Source organism: Papaver somniferum, chromosome 7 (assembly GCF_003573695.1).
Source record: "Papaver somniferum cultivar HN1 chromosome 7, ASM357369v1, whole genome shotgun sequence".
Lineage (NCBI taxonomy): Eukaryota > Viridiplantae > Streptophyta > Magnoliopsida > Ranunculales > Papaveraceae > Papaver > Papaver somniferum.
The window spans coordinates 67,623,695-67,643,062 of record NC_039364.1 but is presented as its reverse complement, the minus strand read 5'-3'; the positions used below and the strand labels follow the sequence as shown (position 1 = coordinate 67,643,062).

Sequence of the window (19,368 nt, the reverse complement as noted above, 5' to 3'; positions counted from 1 at the left end):
TTTATGTTACTACTGTGATGAGGTGTATAAGGCAGGACACTTTTGTAAAGGAAAACAAAAGATCTTCATGCTTCAAATGGACAATAATAAGTTACAGGATACTGAGAAAGAGGAAGAAGTTTTTGAGGAGACTACTGAATCTCCAGTTCACTCTTATGTTGAAATTTCATTGCATGCTGCTACTGGTGACACAATTTGAATTCCTGGCATTCTTCATCACCAAAAAGTCTCCATTCTAATTGATACAGGCAGTACTACAAGTTTCATTGATAGTGCTTTAGCAAGTTCCCTTCAGTGTCATATTGAGCCTACTGATTCAATGTTGTTCACAGTTGCAAATGGTGAGAAGACAGTAAGTACTGGTATTTGTCCACAGCTGACATGGAGCATGCTGGGTCACCAATTTATGGACAGCCTCAGGGTCTTGCCATTAGGGGGTTGTGACATTGTACTTGGTGCAGATTGGCTGAGAACTTTAGGTGATGTCACTTTTAACTTCTCTAAACTGTCTATTACTTTTAAGTACAAAGATAAGCAGATTACACTACAAGGTACATCTCCCAAACCTTCTTTGTTAATGATGAGTGGTGAAGCAGTCAATAAGTTTTTTGCTAAGAATTCTCATGGTTTAGTGGGTCATCTATTTTCTATTTCTACACCTCCAACACAACCCACAACACCTCCTGAAATACTTCCCTTACTTCAAGAATTTACTAACATTTTTGCTGAGCCAACTAAGCTACCTCCTCAGAGAAGTTTAGATCACACAATTCCATTACAACCCAACTCCACACCTGTGAATCAAAGAGCCTACAAATTCCCCTATATTCAGAAGGGAGTAGTTGAGCAACTTTTCAAGGAAATGCTAGACACTGGCATCATCCAACCTAGCCATAGTCCTTTTGCCTCTCCTATACTCTTAGTCAAAAAGAAAGACAACACATGGAGATTCTGTGTTGATTATAGAAAGTTAAACAACATTATAGTTAAGGACAAATTTCCAATACCAATTATTGAGGAACTATTGGATGAGTTAAATGGATCTGTTATATTTACAAGAATTGATTTGAGAGCTGGATACCATCAGATCAGAGTCCATGTTTCAGACATTTTTCAAGACAACTTTCAGACCCATCAAGGCCACTATGAGTTTAAAGTGATGCCCTTTGTCCTCACTAATGCTCCAGCTACATTTCAAGCTTTAATGAATGAAGTATTTCAACCGGCTTTGAGAAAGTTTATTCTGGTCTTCTTTGATGATATTTTAATCTACAACAAATCCATGTCTGAACATTTGGAGCATCTCAAGTTTACCTTCTCCTTACTCAGACAACATCAACTTTATGCTAAGATATCCAAATGCTGCTTTGGCCAATCCTCACTGGAATACACATCATCTCAGCTGCAGGTGTTTGTCCTGATCCAAATAAGATAGCTTGCGTGCAGTCTTGGCCACAACCATCCACTATCAAAGAACTGAGAGGCTTTCTAGGCCTTACAGGCTACTATAGGAAGTTTGTCAAAAATTATGGAGCCATTAGTAAGCCACTAACTGATCTTCTAAAGAAAAACTCATTTCTGTGGACTTCAGCTGCCACAACATCTTTTGAGAAGCTTAAACTGGCCATGTCAAGCACACCCATCTTAGATTTGCCAGATTTCACTAAACCATTTGTGGTTGAAAGTGATGCAAGTGATCTGTGTATTGGAGTTGTCTTACTTCAAGAAGGAAAGCCCATAGATTACTTTAGAAAGCCACTAGGCCCAAGAGCTAGAGCTTTATCTACTTATGAGAAAGAATTTCTGGCCATTGTCATGGCAGTACAAAGATGAAGGCATTACTTGCAGGGTCCTAAATTCACCATTCAAACTGACCACCAAAGCATTAAATACTTCTTGGAGCAAAGAATTACTACATCACTACAGCAAAAGTGGTTGATAAAGCTTCTGGGATTTGATTATGATATAAAAATACAAGAAGGGTGCTAAAAACATTGTGGCTGATGCACTTTCTAGAAGGGCCATCTACTACATCCAACTGCAACTTCTTAGCTGCTTCCATACCAGCTTGGGCTCAAGAGGTAATTTCTAGTTATACTAATGATGACATGGCCCAACTCATTATTTCTAAGCTTCTGCTGAGTCCTTCATGTCTTGAGCATTTCACCTACAAGGAGGGAATCTTAAGATACAAAACAAAGCTTTATATTGGTACTGGAAGTACTATAAGACAAACCCTCTTGCATTCCTTGCATACTTCTGCTGTAGGAGGCCATTCTGGCATTCAAGCTACTTATGCAAGAGCAAAAAGCCATTTTTATTGGCAAGGAATGAAAAAAGATGTTTTGTTGTTTGTGTCTCAATGTGACACTTGCCAAAGAAACAAAGGTGATCACACAAATGCTGCTGGTCTGCTGCAACCACTTCTTATCCCTGATCATGCATGGCAACACATTACAATGGATTTCACTGAAGGTTTGCTCATCAGCAACAAGAAGAATGTTATTCTAGTCATTGTGGACAGGCTAACTAAATATGCTCACTTCGTTGCTCTGCAACGTCCATTTACAGCTTCATCTGTGGCACAAATTTTTCTCAATCAGGTATTCAAATTGCATGGCCTCCCTGCTTCTATAGTGTCTGACAGAGACAAGATATTTACAAGTACTTTTTGGCATGATTTATTCAAAGCACTAGGTACCAGTTTGAACTTAAGTACTGCATACCACCCTCAAACTGATGGCCAAACAGAGAGGGTTAATGCATGTTTGGAAAACTATTTGAGATGTATTACATGACACAAACCAAGCAGTTGGAGCAATTGGTTATCACTGGCTGAATGGTGGTACAATACTAGCTTTCATAGAGGCTTAAAGATGTCTCCATTCCAGACACTGTATGGTTATTTACCTCCGCACTTAGCTTTTCCATCTACGGATACTACTTCTGTTGATGCTATTGAGACTTACTTGAAAAAAATAGACTCTACGCTGGACATTATCAAAGAATCTCTACAGCAAGCCCAAGATAGAATGAAGCTTTATGCCGATTCAACAAGAGTGGAAAGGTCATTTACAGAAGGGGATCTGGTATATCTCAAGCTTCTACTTTACAGGCAAGCATCTCTGTCCTTGAGAAAGAATTTCAAACTATCAGTTAAATACTATGGACCATTCACAGTTCTGCAAAAGATTGGTGCAGTGGCCTACGAACTTCAGCTGCCATCTCACTCAAGGATACACCCAGTGTTCCATGTCTTTCAGCTGAAGAAACATATTGGTATGCAACTCACTCCTTCTCCTACTCTGCATGTTGTTGACTCGCATGGTGAGATCATAATGCTGCCAGAAAAGGTATTGAAGGTCAAGTCTATCCTCAGGGGAGACAAACTAGTGCACCAAGTCCTAATCCAGTGGACTAACTCGTCACCAGATGATGCTACTTGGGAAGATGTCACAAATATTAAGTCACACTATCCTAGGTTTGTCCATCAGGACAAGGACATTTTTCAGGGGTAGGCAACGTTGTATCCCTTCTTTAGAGAGTCACTCCGTGGTCTGCCCTTATCCTTGTTAGCAGAGTGCCTTAGTAAGTTAGCTGAGTTAATAATTGGTCAGCTGTTCGACCGTTGATTAGTTAGCACGTGTCAGTCACGGATTGAGCTAGATTAGGGCTCAATCATTCGTCATTTTAGCTGTAAGAAGAGTCTTCTATTTCATTATCTGAGTTTTGTTGTTAATGAAAATATTGGCTGCGCCTATGGCACAGAGGGATTCAAGAGGTGATTTTCACCATTCTATCCCATCTGTTTGTTAACTGTTGTAAGGATACAACAAATGATTACCTCGGATAACTTTCCCCAGTGTGTAAGTTTGGTTTTGTGGTTTTGTCCTTCAGTATTACCAAAAAAAATAAAAATAAAAATAAAATAAAATAAAATAAAGACTTTTGTTGAACAATATGGAGTGAACAGGAACCACACCAATGCTTCGAAAGGAACCACACCCACCCAACCCATAGAAGCAACTTGATTTTACAATGTGGCGACCAAGAAAATCCCTTAGTTTAACAATTTCAATGGCAAGCTAAAGAGAAGCTGATAGAAAATAAATATTACTCGTAATAATCTCCGGGTCCAAGTAGATTGAATCTTATTATGTAATGGTCTACTTCTAAAGTGTTGTTTCAAGGAGTTTTCCGTTCATTTTGGGTCGGCCTACTTCCCTTTTTTCTTAAAATCATTAGCCAATTCACTCGGGCATACATCCGATGTGATGGAAATTCTCCAAGCTTGTATTCTCTTGATGAACTATAACTAAAATTGGGATTTTTGACAATAAAAGATGATGCACTAATATTTTTCTATTACCACCTCTGTGCTAATTCCTTTGTGTCGAAAAAGGACTCGACCTGAATTAGGAGACTCGTGAATAATATTTATATAGACCACACTATAAAACAAACAGTGAGACTAGGACATGCTGCTTGAAACCAATCCAATGGGTCTTGCATGGTCGTAAGCCATTCCCTTTCTCCTCTGATAACTCCGAACATCCCGAGCATCCGGTCTGACTGGAGCTTCTTTGTTATTTCTCTTCCGACAGTTTCCGTGATTTAGAAACTATGCGGGATTGAAATTGTTACCATGCATGCATTTTATAAAAGATTCCAGTTCTGAGAACCCAAATTCTCTCTGCAATGAAGGAGATGGTTGCTGATATACAAAGAATGACAAATGATGACTATCAGGATCATTTCTTGGCTTTGCAGTCTCTAGAATTTTGAGGTACCCTTCTCTATCATAAGACGCCAGTGTGTTTTGACCAGCAATTGGCAATCCACTATCCCAAGCTGAATTTAGAACCTGCAGAAGAGATAGGATACTTTCAGAAACCTAATGTATGGGAATTTTATACCAAGGAAAAAAAACAACCTTTACGCACTCACCTAATATCTTGTTCAAGCCTTAAAAATAGATAGCATTTGTAATTAATTTATATACCTGCCAACTCAAACCATCTGGATCAGCAAAAGCTTCATCATTTCCCTCACCAGAGTACAACAAACGTGGGAACACATACTTCATCGTGACAGAATGTTTCTTAAGAACATTAAACAGTGGAGAGTAACCATCATGATTTGTTGGATTGTAGAATCCTGCCGCCAGCTCGGCTGCATGGCTTGAAGTCTTATACCACCAATAAACTGATGGAATCTGCAGATTCAACAATTTTAGGGTAAGAATTCTTCTGTGGCAAATATCAACTCAGTTAGGAAGCAATGCATGTGCATACCTTCACAATTAGCTCTGTCCCTTCAAATGCAAGACTTGCAAGAGAAAGGACATTATCTGCATGGTCTACTAGGGTCTGCGCATACCACTGGAGAAAAAAACGCCCGTAATAGTTGTCATAATCACCTCGATCACAGAAGAATCCTGTTTCATGAGGCCTTGAATTATATTGACCTGCATTATCAGGTCCCCTTGCCCAAAACAAGTGGCCACGCACTTTAGCTGCTTTTCGCAGACTTTGCTGTAAATATTTGTCATAGCACTGCATGGCGTCGCACATATCATGATAAGAACTTACGACAACAGAATTGATATCTCATCTCTGCAGACATGTATAATTCAAAAAGACCTTGAACACTGAATTTATAAGATAACATGCTTAAATAGTTTAATAAACATACAAAATGTTGACATACGCAATCATCATGGAATAGTCACATCAACTAAACCAGAAAGTTGTTCGAGGCAACTGAGCTTTGATATCAATTAGTGATTTTAACATGAACCTTTACTAGCACCCCTGTCTGGGTAAAGGAATTACAATACCCCAGTTCAACCACATGATAGACAGTATATAACTTCTATTTGATTGCATGCGGTTGCTATTACTTTTGGTAGAACAAGATTGCAGAAATAATTAACACATTCTGGTCTAGAAATATAAGCAATGTGACTGAAAAGAGAAAGAGAACAATGCTTGTCTCTTGTGTATTCTCATGGCTAATATGATCATAATTGGCAACTTTTTTGAGAAATGCATAAAAGATCACAACAGTACAATATTGCTACCTGTAGTTTAAGATCGATACAGTGAGCATAATGATAGAGCAACAAAATGTCGAGTCAATTTATATTAAATACCTGAAACTCACCGATACCATGGTACGTCCATCCCATTTTTTCTGGAAATGCAGGGTACTTTAACTCTCCAGAAGCACCAAGTCCAATTTCAACAGCAGAAATGAGGCCCTCCACAAACAAGTCATCAAACTCTGTTCGGAAGCTTCTGATGAAGTCAAAATAAACCTGTTCACATATTTGAGGATTGCTTTAGGGACCAGAACTGAAACACCATAACATTCACAAAAGAACTATAGAAAGCTGTTCTGACTGATAAGCTGTTTGGGTTGAACTTTTTTTTTCTCCAGCTGGTTATAAAGGTAGATAGCTCACACACACACACGCATGTTGGTGGGAAGGGAGTCATTTTAAAGTAAATGCATATCACAATAAGCACCATACCGGAAACCAGAGAGTAAAGAAATGCAGTAATTTGTAGAAGGAGAAGAGGAGAAATATGATAAAGATTCCACGATATAGTACATACCAGATTAAAAAAAACGCATAAATCACAGTTCAATACCTCTATCCCAGTTCTTCCTTTTAATGCTCTTTCCTTGTCTATTCCCCAAGATAGGCATTCAGTGTTTCTTCTTCCTTCACGATCAGTGAAGAAGATATCTTGGTTATCTCTTCCAAGATCTAGAACCCACTTAGGTAGAGAAACTGGTATATCCCCAGATTCATTTACTTCTGACTCATGAAATGCCATTACAACCTTCACAAACAAAATAAACATCATAGAACCCCTTCAACAGCTTTCATGATAACTATTTCCATTTCAAGGACAAATTAGGAGGAGATTTCACATGCATCACCATAGCGTTTGAAGCATAGAAGAATCTTTCAGACAAATTACTGCAGAGTGTAGGTGAACTGATATGCTTATAGTACCAAAACATCCTTAAAATGTTACCTGTATTTTCATCGTGAACTGACGAATGATGTCAAACAGGTCTCTATAACCATCCCATGTGTATTTTTGTGGGTTCCATCCTTCGATAATACCCCACCAACAGTGAACAACCACACCATCTACATGCAAAGACTTCAGCTGAGTTAGCTCCTGTCTAACGCCTTCTGGATCAACCAATTGGCAGAAGTTATTGATAACACCAGTCTGTCACAGTAACAACCAACGATTTGAAGGGATTAGATCCAAACTTGAGAATTTGTCCATCCACATAAACTGGTGAAATAATATAGTCAGGCATGGAAATTACTATACTACACACAGCTATTTCAGCTTTGTATGCACACTGGTTAAAGTTTCAGCACGTAAACACTTACGGGAAGCATCACATAAACAGGAACGTATGGAGTTCCTGTATAATCACCCACATGCTCTTGAGGACCAACATCACGCATAAGCTGCATCAACCACGGAAACACTGAGACAAACGCGAGCATAATAAAGCAACAAATAGAAATATAAGCCACAAGGCCAAGCATGGAGACTCAGATTCTCCTCGAATATGTCGCCAAAGTCTCTCAAACTATACAAATGGCTGAATCTTTTGTGATAACAACTTGTTGCTCACACTGTCATGTGAAAAGTTTCATTGACAGCAGTATCCAGGATACATGATGTTAAACAATTTCACTAATAGCAGGTTTTCTTGATACATACATGAACTCACTCTCAACCAAACATTCGTTCATTTCAAGAAAGAACAAATTGGTGAAACATTTATTTATCATAATCGTTCAAAAAGGGTTAATGTTATCCCTTATTTCTACTTGTACAGAATCTCCAAACAACTACTTTACCTGATCAGCCTCTAAGCATTGAGATGGGTTGACACGGTTCTTTGGACCTCTTTCTGCGACGACACCAGAATCAAGAGACACGGCAGGTGACAAATTCCCTTCAATTCTGCGAACAGGAGTTTGGCAGTCTAAAGGTGCCTTTGTTGAGCAATTCTTCAATGCTGTTATAGATACCGGACTTTCAATGGATCTAACAGGATATGGTATCTGCAAATACACAATTGAGAGCCCATAGTGAAAAATAAAATCAATTAGGGCAAGCACGAAATCAAAATTAACTACCTTTCTAGGTTAGAATTTTGAATTTTAGGATGAAAAAAAAGAACCCTAGAAAATAAAGTAGATACCATTGGAGAAGGAAGAATGTGAAGTGGAGGAGGCGGAGCAGGAGAAGAACGATAAGTGGTACCATCAGGATCAACAGACCAACCAGCTTGACGAGCTAAAGCAGCAAGAACATCATTCATATCAGCTCTAGCAGGTAATGTAAAATTACCATATTGACGAAGACCTGCTAACATTCTACTTGTAATTGCTCGTCTATGTCTTTCTCTTAATTTTGTTCTTTCTTTTTCCCTTTCTCTCTCTTTCTTTCCCTTTCCTCCTCCTCCTCCTCCACTGTCGTTAGGACTCGTACTCTCCATTTCTATAGCTGTTGCTTCTGCTGCTGCTCTTGCTGCGAAACCCCTTGGTCTACGCTGTTGTTGTGTCTGTACTTTTTGTTGCTCTGAACTATTATCACTCTGGGGTTCCATCTCCCCTCTCTCTATCTCTCAATAAACCTCACTTATTCTCTTTACCTGCAACTCTCATGTCTTTCTCTTTCTTTCTCTGTATATCGAGAGGAAAATTTTATTTAGGAAACGGACTGACACACCAGGTGAGCCCTTCTTTTTTCCTCTGGGACCCACACATTCTGACGTCACTTGAAAGACACCCCATAACCGAGAGATCTTGGCCATCAAAATTGTTGATTGAGGCCGTCCTGTGCTTGGCAGTTCATGAAATAACAATCTATGAACAGAAGACATAGATAAAATAGAAGAAAAGGAAAATATGATAGTTGGATTTTGGATTATGAGAATTAATGATAGCTTCTGAATGGATGGATCCTCTACTAATATACTCTTGTAAGTAAGAATACAAATCTTTAATACAGTAAGTATACAACAAAGCTTTGAGCAACAGTTGGCTCAAACAGATTAAATTGCTCTTCTTCACAGCATCTGCTTACATGGAATGATGATGAATGCCTTGCAATTACTACGTACCAGCAAACACCGCTGCTGCTGATCCATGTAATTAAGCGACCTGTACATATTTGGTTTTAAGGTACAATGTTGCCTTCTTTTTTCCAAGTTCAGCAGGAACAGGCTACTGCTTTTAAGATATGGACATGTTTCTTTAATGAACTAATCGCCAGATGATCTTAGTTTTGATGCCTGAGGTACTGCCTTCGCTTGTTGTCAGCCACGACTGCCAGAGGTACACTGTTGTGAAATTCAGTTAAAACACCAGTTCCAGGGATTTATACCAAATCTTCAAAAAAAATAGTCCTAAACCTCCAACATGTCATCTACATTGCCACTGATTGTACGCCTATGACCAGCTGCTTTAATCTCCATCGCCAATTCATCCAACTTGGCATATATTGCTTCACTATGTGGGTGTTTTTGGTCCCTGGACGTGAAATAGTTCGTAACACCACCAACCACAATCCAACTGCACCCAACTTGTTTTCTATAACCCATCTCTCTCATCCCTTGTCTCACTGTATCAGCGTTTTCCCACATTCCCTCCTCAGCGTATATATTTGACATCAGAACGTGATAACCAGCAATGCGATTTCCTTCCTCCAACTCAAACAATCTCTCAGAAACTACCTGCCCCAATTCAAGTTCTCCATGAATTCTACATGCCCCAAGAAGTGAACCCCAAATTCCTACAAGATTACCCTCATCACCTAATTTCTCCGCAAACTCATAAGCCTCCGCCACTCTTCCAGCCCTACCTAACATGTCTACAACACAGCAATAATGCTCAGCTGTGGGTTTGATTCTGTACTCCCTCTCCATTGATTCGAAAATTTCAAGACCTTCATCAACTAAATTGGAATAACTACAAGCAGACAATATTGCAACAAATGTGATTGTGTCGGGTTTCATGTTAGACCCTGACATGGATCGAAATAAAGAGAGCGCTCTTTCACCTAACCCATGCTGGCCAAAGCCGAGTATCATGGTGGTGTATGTCACAGAATTGGTGTCCTGAATCATATTAAAAACTCGCTCAGCATAATTTATAGAACCACATTTGGAGTACATATCTAACAGAGCAGTACCGACAAAGACATTTAGATCCATAGAGTGGCGAAGAGCGAAACAGTGTAACTGTTTACCTACACTGATTCCACCTGCTAAACTGCAGGCTGGAAGAACAGAGGACAGTGTTACAGAATTAGGCACCTCATTCTTCTCGATCATCTCCCTTAGGGCACTGAAAGCTTGTTCAATCTGCCCATTTTGTGTGTAACCCGCAATCATTGAATTCCATGTAACTAGATCTCTAGAATGGATGCAATTGTTTTCAAATATCCGTTTTGCAGTATCAATTAAGCCAGATTTGGCATACATATCAATCAGATAGCTATCCATTCCTTCAAATCGAATTCCGTGTCTAAAGAGATAAGCATGAGTTTCTTTCCCAATTCTATGGTTCTTAAGATTCGATGCTGCAGATAGCAAAGCAGTGGCAGTGACTGAATCAATTAAGATTCCTTCCTTTTGCATTCCGTACACTAACATCAATCCTTCATCATCCAACCCGTTCTGCACAAAAGCAGAAATCATGGTATTCCAGGAAACGACATCTCTTTCAAGCATCTTGTCAAAAACTCCAAATCCTACCCCGACATAATTGCACCTCGAATACAAAGAAATGAGTGCATTTGAAATAACTACAGAATGTACCATTGAATTCTTAATAAGGTAAGCATGTAACTGTTGCCCCAATTCTAATCTCTGTAACTGAGAAACTGCTGTTAGAGTAGTAAGAAAAGTCACAGTATCAGGACTAATCTGGTCCAACTCAAGGATTTGAAGAAACATCTCGAGAGCTTCATCATAAAGGTCATTCTGTACATACCCCCCAATCATGGTATTCCAAATCTCAATATTCCTCTCTCTAGACAAACTGAAAACTTGTCTAGCGGTATCGATGTCACCAAGCTCAGAAAACATGAAAATTGCCGAACTCACAGCAAACAAATCACTAGCATAATCAGTACCCAATTTAAGAAGCAACCCATAAAGAACAGCAGAACTCTTGCAATCCTCAATTCCCGCAATTGTTGGAAAGACATTAATAAAACTAACAACAGTGGGTTTAATACCCATATTCATCATAGTTTTGAACAACTTCAACGCTTCTAAATATCTACCTGTGTTAGTATACCACGATATCATGGTATTCCAAGCAATAACATTTCTCTTACGCATATTACCAAACACTCTCTGTACTAAATCGACTTTAACAAACTCGCATTTATCATTTTCCAGGAATTCCAAACATGGGTTTAAACAATTAGAGTACATATTGAGAAGTGAATTACTAACAATTCTAGTAAGACTAGAATGAGACCTTAAAACCTGACAATGTATAATTTTTCCTAACTTGAGTTGTTTAGTTTCAGCACATGCTTTAAGTGCAGAAGAATAAGTATAAGAGTCAGATTTAGAGAATGAATTTGCCATTCTAGAATAGAAGTTAAGAGCTTCATTAGGCATACCGTTACAAATGAAACCAATGATAATTGTATTCCAAAGAACAGTATTTGGTTTGGGAATACTTTCGAAGAGACGACGTGCTAAATCAGGTCGACCTTGTTGACATAATTGGCTTAAACGAGCTCGAATTGTAGGAACTTTAGCGGGTTTTGAATTTGGAGATGATTCAGTTGAGGGGGTGTTCTGTTGCAGGGGTTTTGAGGAAGTGGGTTTGGAAGGTGAGGAAATTTGATGAGTTTTATGAGGTACGTGAGGAGAAGAAGCCATGGCCATTGCCATGCTGGTCGTTGTTGTTGATGTGATTTTGCTTTCAGTGATGTGTATCTCCTCATAATATTTTTATTATCTCTCTTCTTTTCCCATTTATCTCTCTCTAAAAAGTTTGGTGACTGGTCTTCTCTTAGAAGGTTATTATTGAGGCATCACACTCCAATAAAGGAGTTTCACTTGGATTCTTAATATCCAAAAAAATGATTATGGGATATCCTAACACATATACAAAATGTCTAGATTACCCTTTAACTAAAATAAAAACTTAAAAACCGTAGAAGTGCTTTTACGTCCAGGTTTGGATTAATTCCAACCGTAGAATTTTATTTGCATGTAGTTTTACGTCCAGGTTTGGATTAGTTCCAACCGTAAAAGCTCATTTTACGTCCAGGTTTCTTTTAATTCCAACCGTAAAATCCGATTTTACGTCCAGTTTTCTTTTAATTCCAACTGTAGAAGTGATTTTACGTCCAGGTTTGAATTATTTCCAACCGTAGAAGTGATTTTACGTCCAGATTTGGATTAATTCCAACCGTAGAATTTTACTTGCATGTAGTTTTACGTCCAGGTTTGAATTAGTTCCAACCGTGGAGGCTCATTTTACGTCCAGGTTTCTTTTAATTCCAACCGTAGAATCCGATTTTACGTCCAGTTTTCTTTTAATTCCAACCGTAGAAGTGATTTTACGTCCAGGTTTGGATTATTTCCAACCGTAGAAGTGATTTTACGTCCAGGTTTGGATTATTTCCAACCGTAGAAGTTTATTTTACGACCAGTTTTTCTTCCCACAAAAACTTTGTCCCAGAATTCACCAAGTATACAACAAAATTCATTAATTTAATTTTTATCTAATTAAATTAAATTAAAATTAACTAAATAAGGGTTGTTTAGTCATTACAAAATTATTTTAGATAAGGGGTTTTTGATATTACTTATGGGTGACCCGTTTATGTCCTATTAAGTGACGCCCCTCTAATAAAATGTGACGCCCCAATAATAGCCTTCCTATTTTATGGGTTAAAAGTTAAAAATTACATGTCTCTCAAACCAAAGACAGTCATGGTTGGCCGTATCTACAATAATGGCTCCTCGTATCCGATACCCCATATTATTATTTTTTTCCATACAGTCATGGTTCGTCGTATCTACAATCATGGCTCCTCGTATCCGGTACGCCAAATTAGTACAATATTTTCTTTTTTTTTCATTTCTTTTTTTTCCATAAAAAAGGAAAAAATCTCATAATATATTAATCTCATAATCTCATTAAAACGAGTAGCTAGCTCAGCTGGTTATCACCGTTCCTTAAAGATTTGATGCGCTTCAGAAGGTCCCAGGTTCAAGTCCCCAATGACGCAGTATGTCAGAATTTGACATGAAAAGTATAGAGTTAGCTTGGTCCCCTTGCGACATAATCAGCCCCCTATCCACTTCGGCTCCCTTGGCTGGTTCCTCATGAGGCTCAGCAACTTGTTCAACTAATGTAGTAGTACATTGTTGAACTTAGCTTGTAAGGCTTCCAACTACTTTCTTGTAATAATACTCTTTATCCAATGATATGATTAAATATGAGATTTATTACAGGATTTCCCAACATCATTACATTGCCAATGTCAACAGATCCAAAGTATCTCCACCAATTCTTGACTATCCATTCTAATTTTACATACTTATAAACCATTTCAAAACTAGTTTGTATGACTACACAGAGTAGTAGTTGGATCAAATTCAACCCCGTAATTTCAAGAACATGTAAGTCTAACTTACACGAACTAAGGTAACCATAGTATCTTACACCTAAATCTAAATAACAAAGTCTTGAATAACAGTAATTTAAGTAACAAAGGTTTTCTAAAAGAGTCTTTTGAGGTCTGGATCGGGATGAAACTTGCTAAATCGGCGTTGGAGTCTTTGTAACGGTTGTTGTTGTTGTTGTTGAACACTACACCATTTTTCCAGATTCGCAACTAAAATTGGCCCAACAACCGTTACAAATTTTCATGTTACAAAAAGTCGTTACGAATTTTTTCTCGTGATTTGTAACAGAGCTCAGTCGTTACCAATCGTAATAGGATAATTTTTTATGCGTACTACTCACACGCTTGGTCACACTAGAGCTGGTAATAAATATTAGTTGCGCATGTGCCATTGAGTCGTGTGACATTTTTTTCCACCGAAGTTTGCTTAAGCTAGAGGATAATTCCTCCCCTGAAGAGAAGGTATATTCATCGAGTAAACTCATTTAACTCATTCATTTCTATTATCCCTTTCTCTTTCTCTATTCTTCACATCGCCTCCCCTGCAGAGATTAGGGTTTCATTGAGTAAATCGATATGTTAGTTCAGTCATAAATCGATCAAAGAGATTAGAGATTAGAATATTACATCATTTTTGATTTGTCATTTCAATGGTAAGTTTTTTCGATTATGGTTTTTCATTCAATCGTCTATTTTTTTATTAGGGTTTTTTTCATTTGATGAATCTAATTACGATTTCTTTTTCTGATTTCATTTTAGGGTTTTTTCATCTGATAAATCTAATACGATTTTTTTTTCTGATTTCATTTTAGGGTTTAATTTGTGGAAGAATTGAATAACTTAGAAGGTATTTGTTTCATCATCTGCTAAATCAAATTTTAGGGTTTAAAGGATATATACTAACTGATCTAATCTGATTTTCTGATTTCATGTTAGGGTTTGAAAGACTGAAGAACTGAAGTTGAAGGTATATGAATTAATTTTTTTTAATTTCAATTAGTATGTATTGGTTTGTTTAATTTGAATTTTAAGGTTTCAGTTAGTATGAATTGATTTGTTTAATTTCAATTTTAAGGTTTCAAAATATAAGTGATTTTTGGGTTTGTTGTTTTATCAAAGTTTGAACTTGGAAGAACTGGTCAGAGTTTAGACTTGGAAGAACTAGTCAGAGTTGAACTTGGAGGAACTAAGAAGGTATATGTTTCTATCATTTAAAGTTATTTTATTGTTTTGATTGTTTTGGTTGTGCCTGATAATAAAAGCATTATGAGATTTTATTATTGGTTCATGTTTAAGTTTTGATTTTGGATGATAATAGAAGCATGATGAGATTTGGATGATAATAGAAGCATGTTGAGATTTTGGTGTTTTCTGAATTTGCATTTTGATTATTTATAACATAAGTCTATGAGCATGATGATATTAGTCCTAGCGGTGATTCACAAAAGCTACTTGTAGTTCATTCGCTTCTTTAAGATGATGTTTTTGTCGTTAACTTGCAGGGCTTCGACAACCCTGCACCCACCAAGACTAGTTTTTTTGTATTATTTTGGCATTAACTTGGTTATATATGTATTATTAAGTTTTAATTTATGGATTTTGACCTTCAGTTTATACTTGTTGTACGTCATGCCTGATTGCTGCTTACCCGCAACAATTTACATGTTTTTTTTGCTTATAAGATGGTGTTGTAAATGGTTCAGTTGCAGTTTAAGCTAAATCAAAGCTGTGTTACTTGATTATGTACATTGATGTCTCAAAGGCAAATACAGCCGAGGTCCGGTTTTTCTTGTCAGACCTCGGTTGTCTTTGTCTTTGAAAACATTGTTAGAGCATAGCTCGGTTGAACCCAACAAGCGTTGGTATGCCAAGTTTGGTTTTCATATTTTAGTGAATCAAATCTCATTTAAAGAGTCACTTAATTATTTACTAGAGTCAACTTCGTACAGGTTAGTTAGAAAGTTACTAGGATATGAGACTTACAAGTATTACGTAAAGACTTGAAGAATGTGAAGAAGTAAAGAGCTACAACGACGACATCATCCTTCCACTTGAGGTTAGTAATATTTGACTTGAACTGTTTCATTCCCAACATATCTTTCAAGTCGTGCATATTGAAAACATAACTGTGAATGATTATACTCTAGTTAGACATAATATTAAGGAATTACAATACGAAGTATAACGTCTATCTTTTGAACTTCGTATATAAGACATTGACATAATCGTATGAATGCTATCGTGATTAATGGTATGGGTATGGGTGAAAATTTCGTCCGAGGAAACAATGTTTTACATTCGTTTAAAGGAATTACAATTCATAAACTTGTTTTATGAATCGAAAGGGAAATCACTAGGCTTATTGGTATTGTTATTCATTGCAAATCTTTGGATTACCAATATGTGTGTTTAGTATAACCGCTCATAACTTGTTTATGTATCTTGGTAAAACTATTCACAATGTCTGACTTTTGTATTGGTATGACTTTTATTAGTGAAACCGATCTTAAGTAATCACCTGATATGGTATGATCGATATTTGTAATTGGTGTGACCATTCCTAGTCATTGGGAAACCGATCCTAGAACATGGTTGGGACTAATCACAAGATGTGTAATCGATCCTTGTAGTAGGTTAACAAGTTTTAGTAATTGGTGTGACCGATCCTATAACTTGTGCAACTGATCACAAGTAAGTACCATAAATAAGTGGTCACCGATCCTGGTACTTAGTTAACAATGTTTTGGAAACTAATGTGACCGATCCTAATAGCCACTTGGAGGTAGAACCGAAACTTGTTTTGGTAGAACCGTTAAACCCATGAATGGTGATTGAATGTTTTTGATCAATCACATAGTTCTTGGAAATCAAATGAACCAATTCTAAAATTGTTTAGAAGTGTGACAAATCGGTTCCAAGATTGTAAATATGAAAAAGGATTTACAAAGTAAAGATGTCGACATACTTTGAACATGTGCAGTAACTCTTATTTTTTATTGTTCAAAGATATTCCTTAATAACTAAAGGAGAATCCCGGATCGAAATAAATTGAGAATCTTTTAATTAAGGTTTTTAGTTTTATATGCTTTTAATTTCCAGCAATTAAAATGCATATCTTTAGAAAATAAAAATTGGTAATGTGCATTTACTAATTGGAGATTTTCTACTGAGATTTCGGTCAATATTTGAACCGAGCATTTCCAGGAATTATGAAAACCGAATTTGAAAATATATTGCATATCTTGAGAATATTTTCGGTTTTGGAAATTCCTTGGTGTCCAAACTTCCTTGGTCTATAAATACTGAAGTTTACATTTCAATCAAACTAATCCTCGGAGCCAGCAAAACTACCTAGTTGCGTTGTTACTGTTGGAGCCGTCTATCCGGAGAAGAAAGTACCCTAATAATGCAAAATCTCTTACGACCGCTCGTTTTAAAGACTTCTTTGGGATTCGGAAGCTCTATGAGTACCGTTGGTGGGAAACTAGATAATTGCAATTTATTATTAGTTTTCGATTGATTTAATTGACTAACGGTTGTTGAACTTTGATTGCACCTAGTTTGTTTATGCTTGAGAATCTTCTCTTCTGATATAAGATTCACTCAAACTAGATCGAAGTTTCGACGGGGATCTTTAGACTGTTTGTAGATCTAAATACGTCTTGTGATAATCCACTGTTAACAGACTCCATTCTATGTGTGATCGATCACAAGAGATTCAAGTTGATTGTGTGCGTGTTTGTTGAAGATCTAAGAAAATTTGAAGACAAAGAAGATTGCTTGTTTGAGTTCATAATCTTTGGTGTGCACAAAACTTGATCAGATGGGGATCCAACTATAATCGGTTTATCTTTGTGATAATTTTGATTCATTAGTTGAGTAAATCGGCATCAATATATTGGCTTTGTGACTAAGAATATTGATTGCAAAATCTAGACAATTACTTTGGTAGTTGTATTGATAGATAGATCTAAGAACCTGACAAAGGAGTTTATTGGGATAAACGGAAGAGCCTTTTGTCAAACTCATATCACTTGTTTGAAAAGAGTTGTTACCGAATAGATTTGTTGTTCCTTTACTGTTTGGAACACGAACCAAAGGAATTGTTCCAAGTGCATGACTTATTACAAGTTGGAGGCGCAAGGATACAGACGAAACTAGGTGAACTATAGGTTTAGTTGCTTGGTATTAATTATACGAAGTTGGTTTAGATTTTGTATAGCGGCTTAGTCCTGAGAGTATTCAATTCTGGACAAGGTCCCGGAGTTTTTCTGCATTTGTGGTTTCCTCGTTAACAGAATCTTGCTGTGTCTTTTACTTTTCTATTTCCGCAATTATAATTGTTTTTATTATAATCATAAGTAAAATATACAAACGTTAATTCCTAATTACTTGATAGCAATCCTATTGTGCTTGGTTAAGTACGAACCTATTATCAAGTAATCATACTTCGTTATTGTGTTGTCTCGATCTTGTATCCATAGTCAATCACACAAGTTATCTTGTTGTCGTATTGTCTCGATCACGTATCCATAGACCATCACACGAAGGTGAACCGATTAGTTGTATTGTCTTGACTCAGTTCATAGACAATCACTTTCGGAGAAAGGACTTATAGGTGGAAATTTTTTAGATTGAGGTATATTTGGGTACCCTCGTTTTTTCAATTGGTATCCGAGTAGGCAAACACGAAAAGATCTAACAATCTGTGTTTGGTGCGATCCAACCTATAAGAAATGAACTCGAGTTCTCATGAATCGACTTCAATTAACGTACCGCCAAGATTTGACGGAACAAACTATATATGGTGGAAATCTGCTATGAGATCTTATCTTCAATCACGAGATTTTAATACATGGCTATTAGTCGTCGATGGTTATATTCGTCTAAAGATAGAAAATTCAGAAACTAAGTTTAAACGCTTAGTAGATTTTTCAAACGAAGAAAAGGCTCTTTCCAAGCAGAATTCAGATGGTTTGAATGCTATAATACATGCTGTAAGTCGTGACCTATGATTAAGATTTTTTCATTGTTGTTGTAGTGATAGTGGTAAAAAGATTCGTTTCAGACTTGTGAAGGAAATGGAATTTTAGATTTAATAAAATTATATATACAAAAATATTAAAAATGGGCGAGAGGTACTGGGACTAAGGATTTGGCCGAATTAACTACACAGGGTTCATTCATATATTCTTTGACAATTTAAAACTCAATAAAATTAACATGGACTCTGATTTTTCCAAGATAGATTCTCAAAACATCGATTGTAAGTCCTAAGCATGATGTATCAAAACACCTAAGCTAAGCATACATCATCAAATTAAATAACAACCAATTAATTCAAATCATATTTCAATTTTAGATTAATGCAAAAGTCATAAAAAAGAATAAAATAAATTTACCCGTGTATGAAATTCAGCCTCCTCTGTCGTCCCAGTGTTGGGTTTATCTCATCATGATAAAAACACGCTCAAAATATTTATTTATTGCTCAAATGGTGTTTACAGTGAATAGAAGAAGAGAAAATGGTGTAAACAACTAATGTGCGACCCACAGGAAGCGTCACAAAAGAACGATAAAAGAGAAGTGCTATTGTCGTTGTGGTTCTAAGACCCACACCTATGACCCACTCTGACCTGTCGTTGTCACTGTT

At 36.9% G+C, this 19,368-nt stretch overlaps 2 protein-coding genes across 2 annotated transcripts; both read right to left on the bottom strand.

Moving 5' to 3' along the window:
- Positions 1–4,284: 4,284 nt before the first annotated feature.
- On the bottom strand, positions 4,285–8,750 carry LOC113297537 (beta-amylase 8-like). Its single transcript, XM_026546030.1, has 9 exons — positions 8,251–8,750; positions 7,904–8,110; positions 7,424–7,504; positions 7,050–7,253; positions 6,657–6,851; positions 6,155–6,319; positions 5,295–5,555; positions 5,003–5,215; positions 4,285–4,864 (listed from the first exon to the last, which is right to left on the bottom strand). Exons 1-9 carry the CDS (start codon positions 8,656–8,658, stop codon positions 4,622–4,624), a joined length of 1,977 nt encoding a protein of 658 aa, XP_026401815.1. The 5' UTR covers positions 8,659–8,750; the 3' UTR covers positions 4,285–4,621.
- Positions 8,751–8,978: 228 nt separating this feature from the next.
- On the bottom strand, positions 8,979–12,066 carry LOC113297536 (pentatricopeptide repeat-containing protein At3g22150, chloroplastic-like). Its single transcript, XM_026546029.1, has one exon. The coding sequence runs from the start codon at positions 11,965–11,967 to the stop codon at positions 9,460–9,462; it is 2,508 nt and encodes an 835-aa protein (XP_026401814.1). The 5' UTR covers positions 11,968–12,066; the 3' UTR covers positions 8,979–9,459.
- Positions 12,067–19,368: the final 7,302 nt, after the last annotated feature.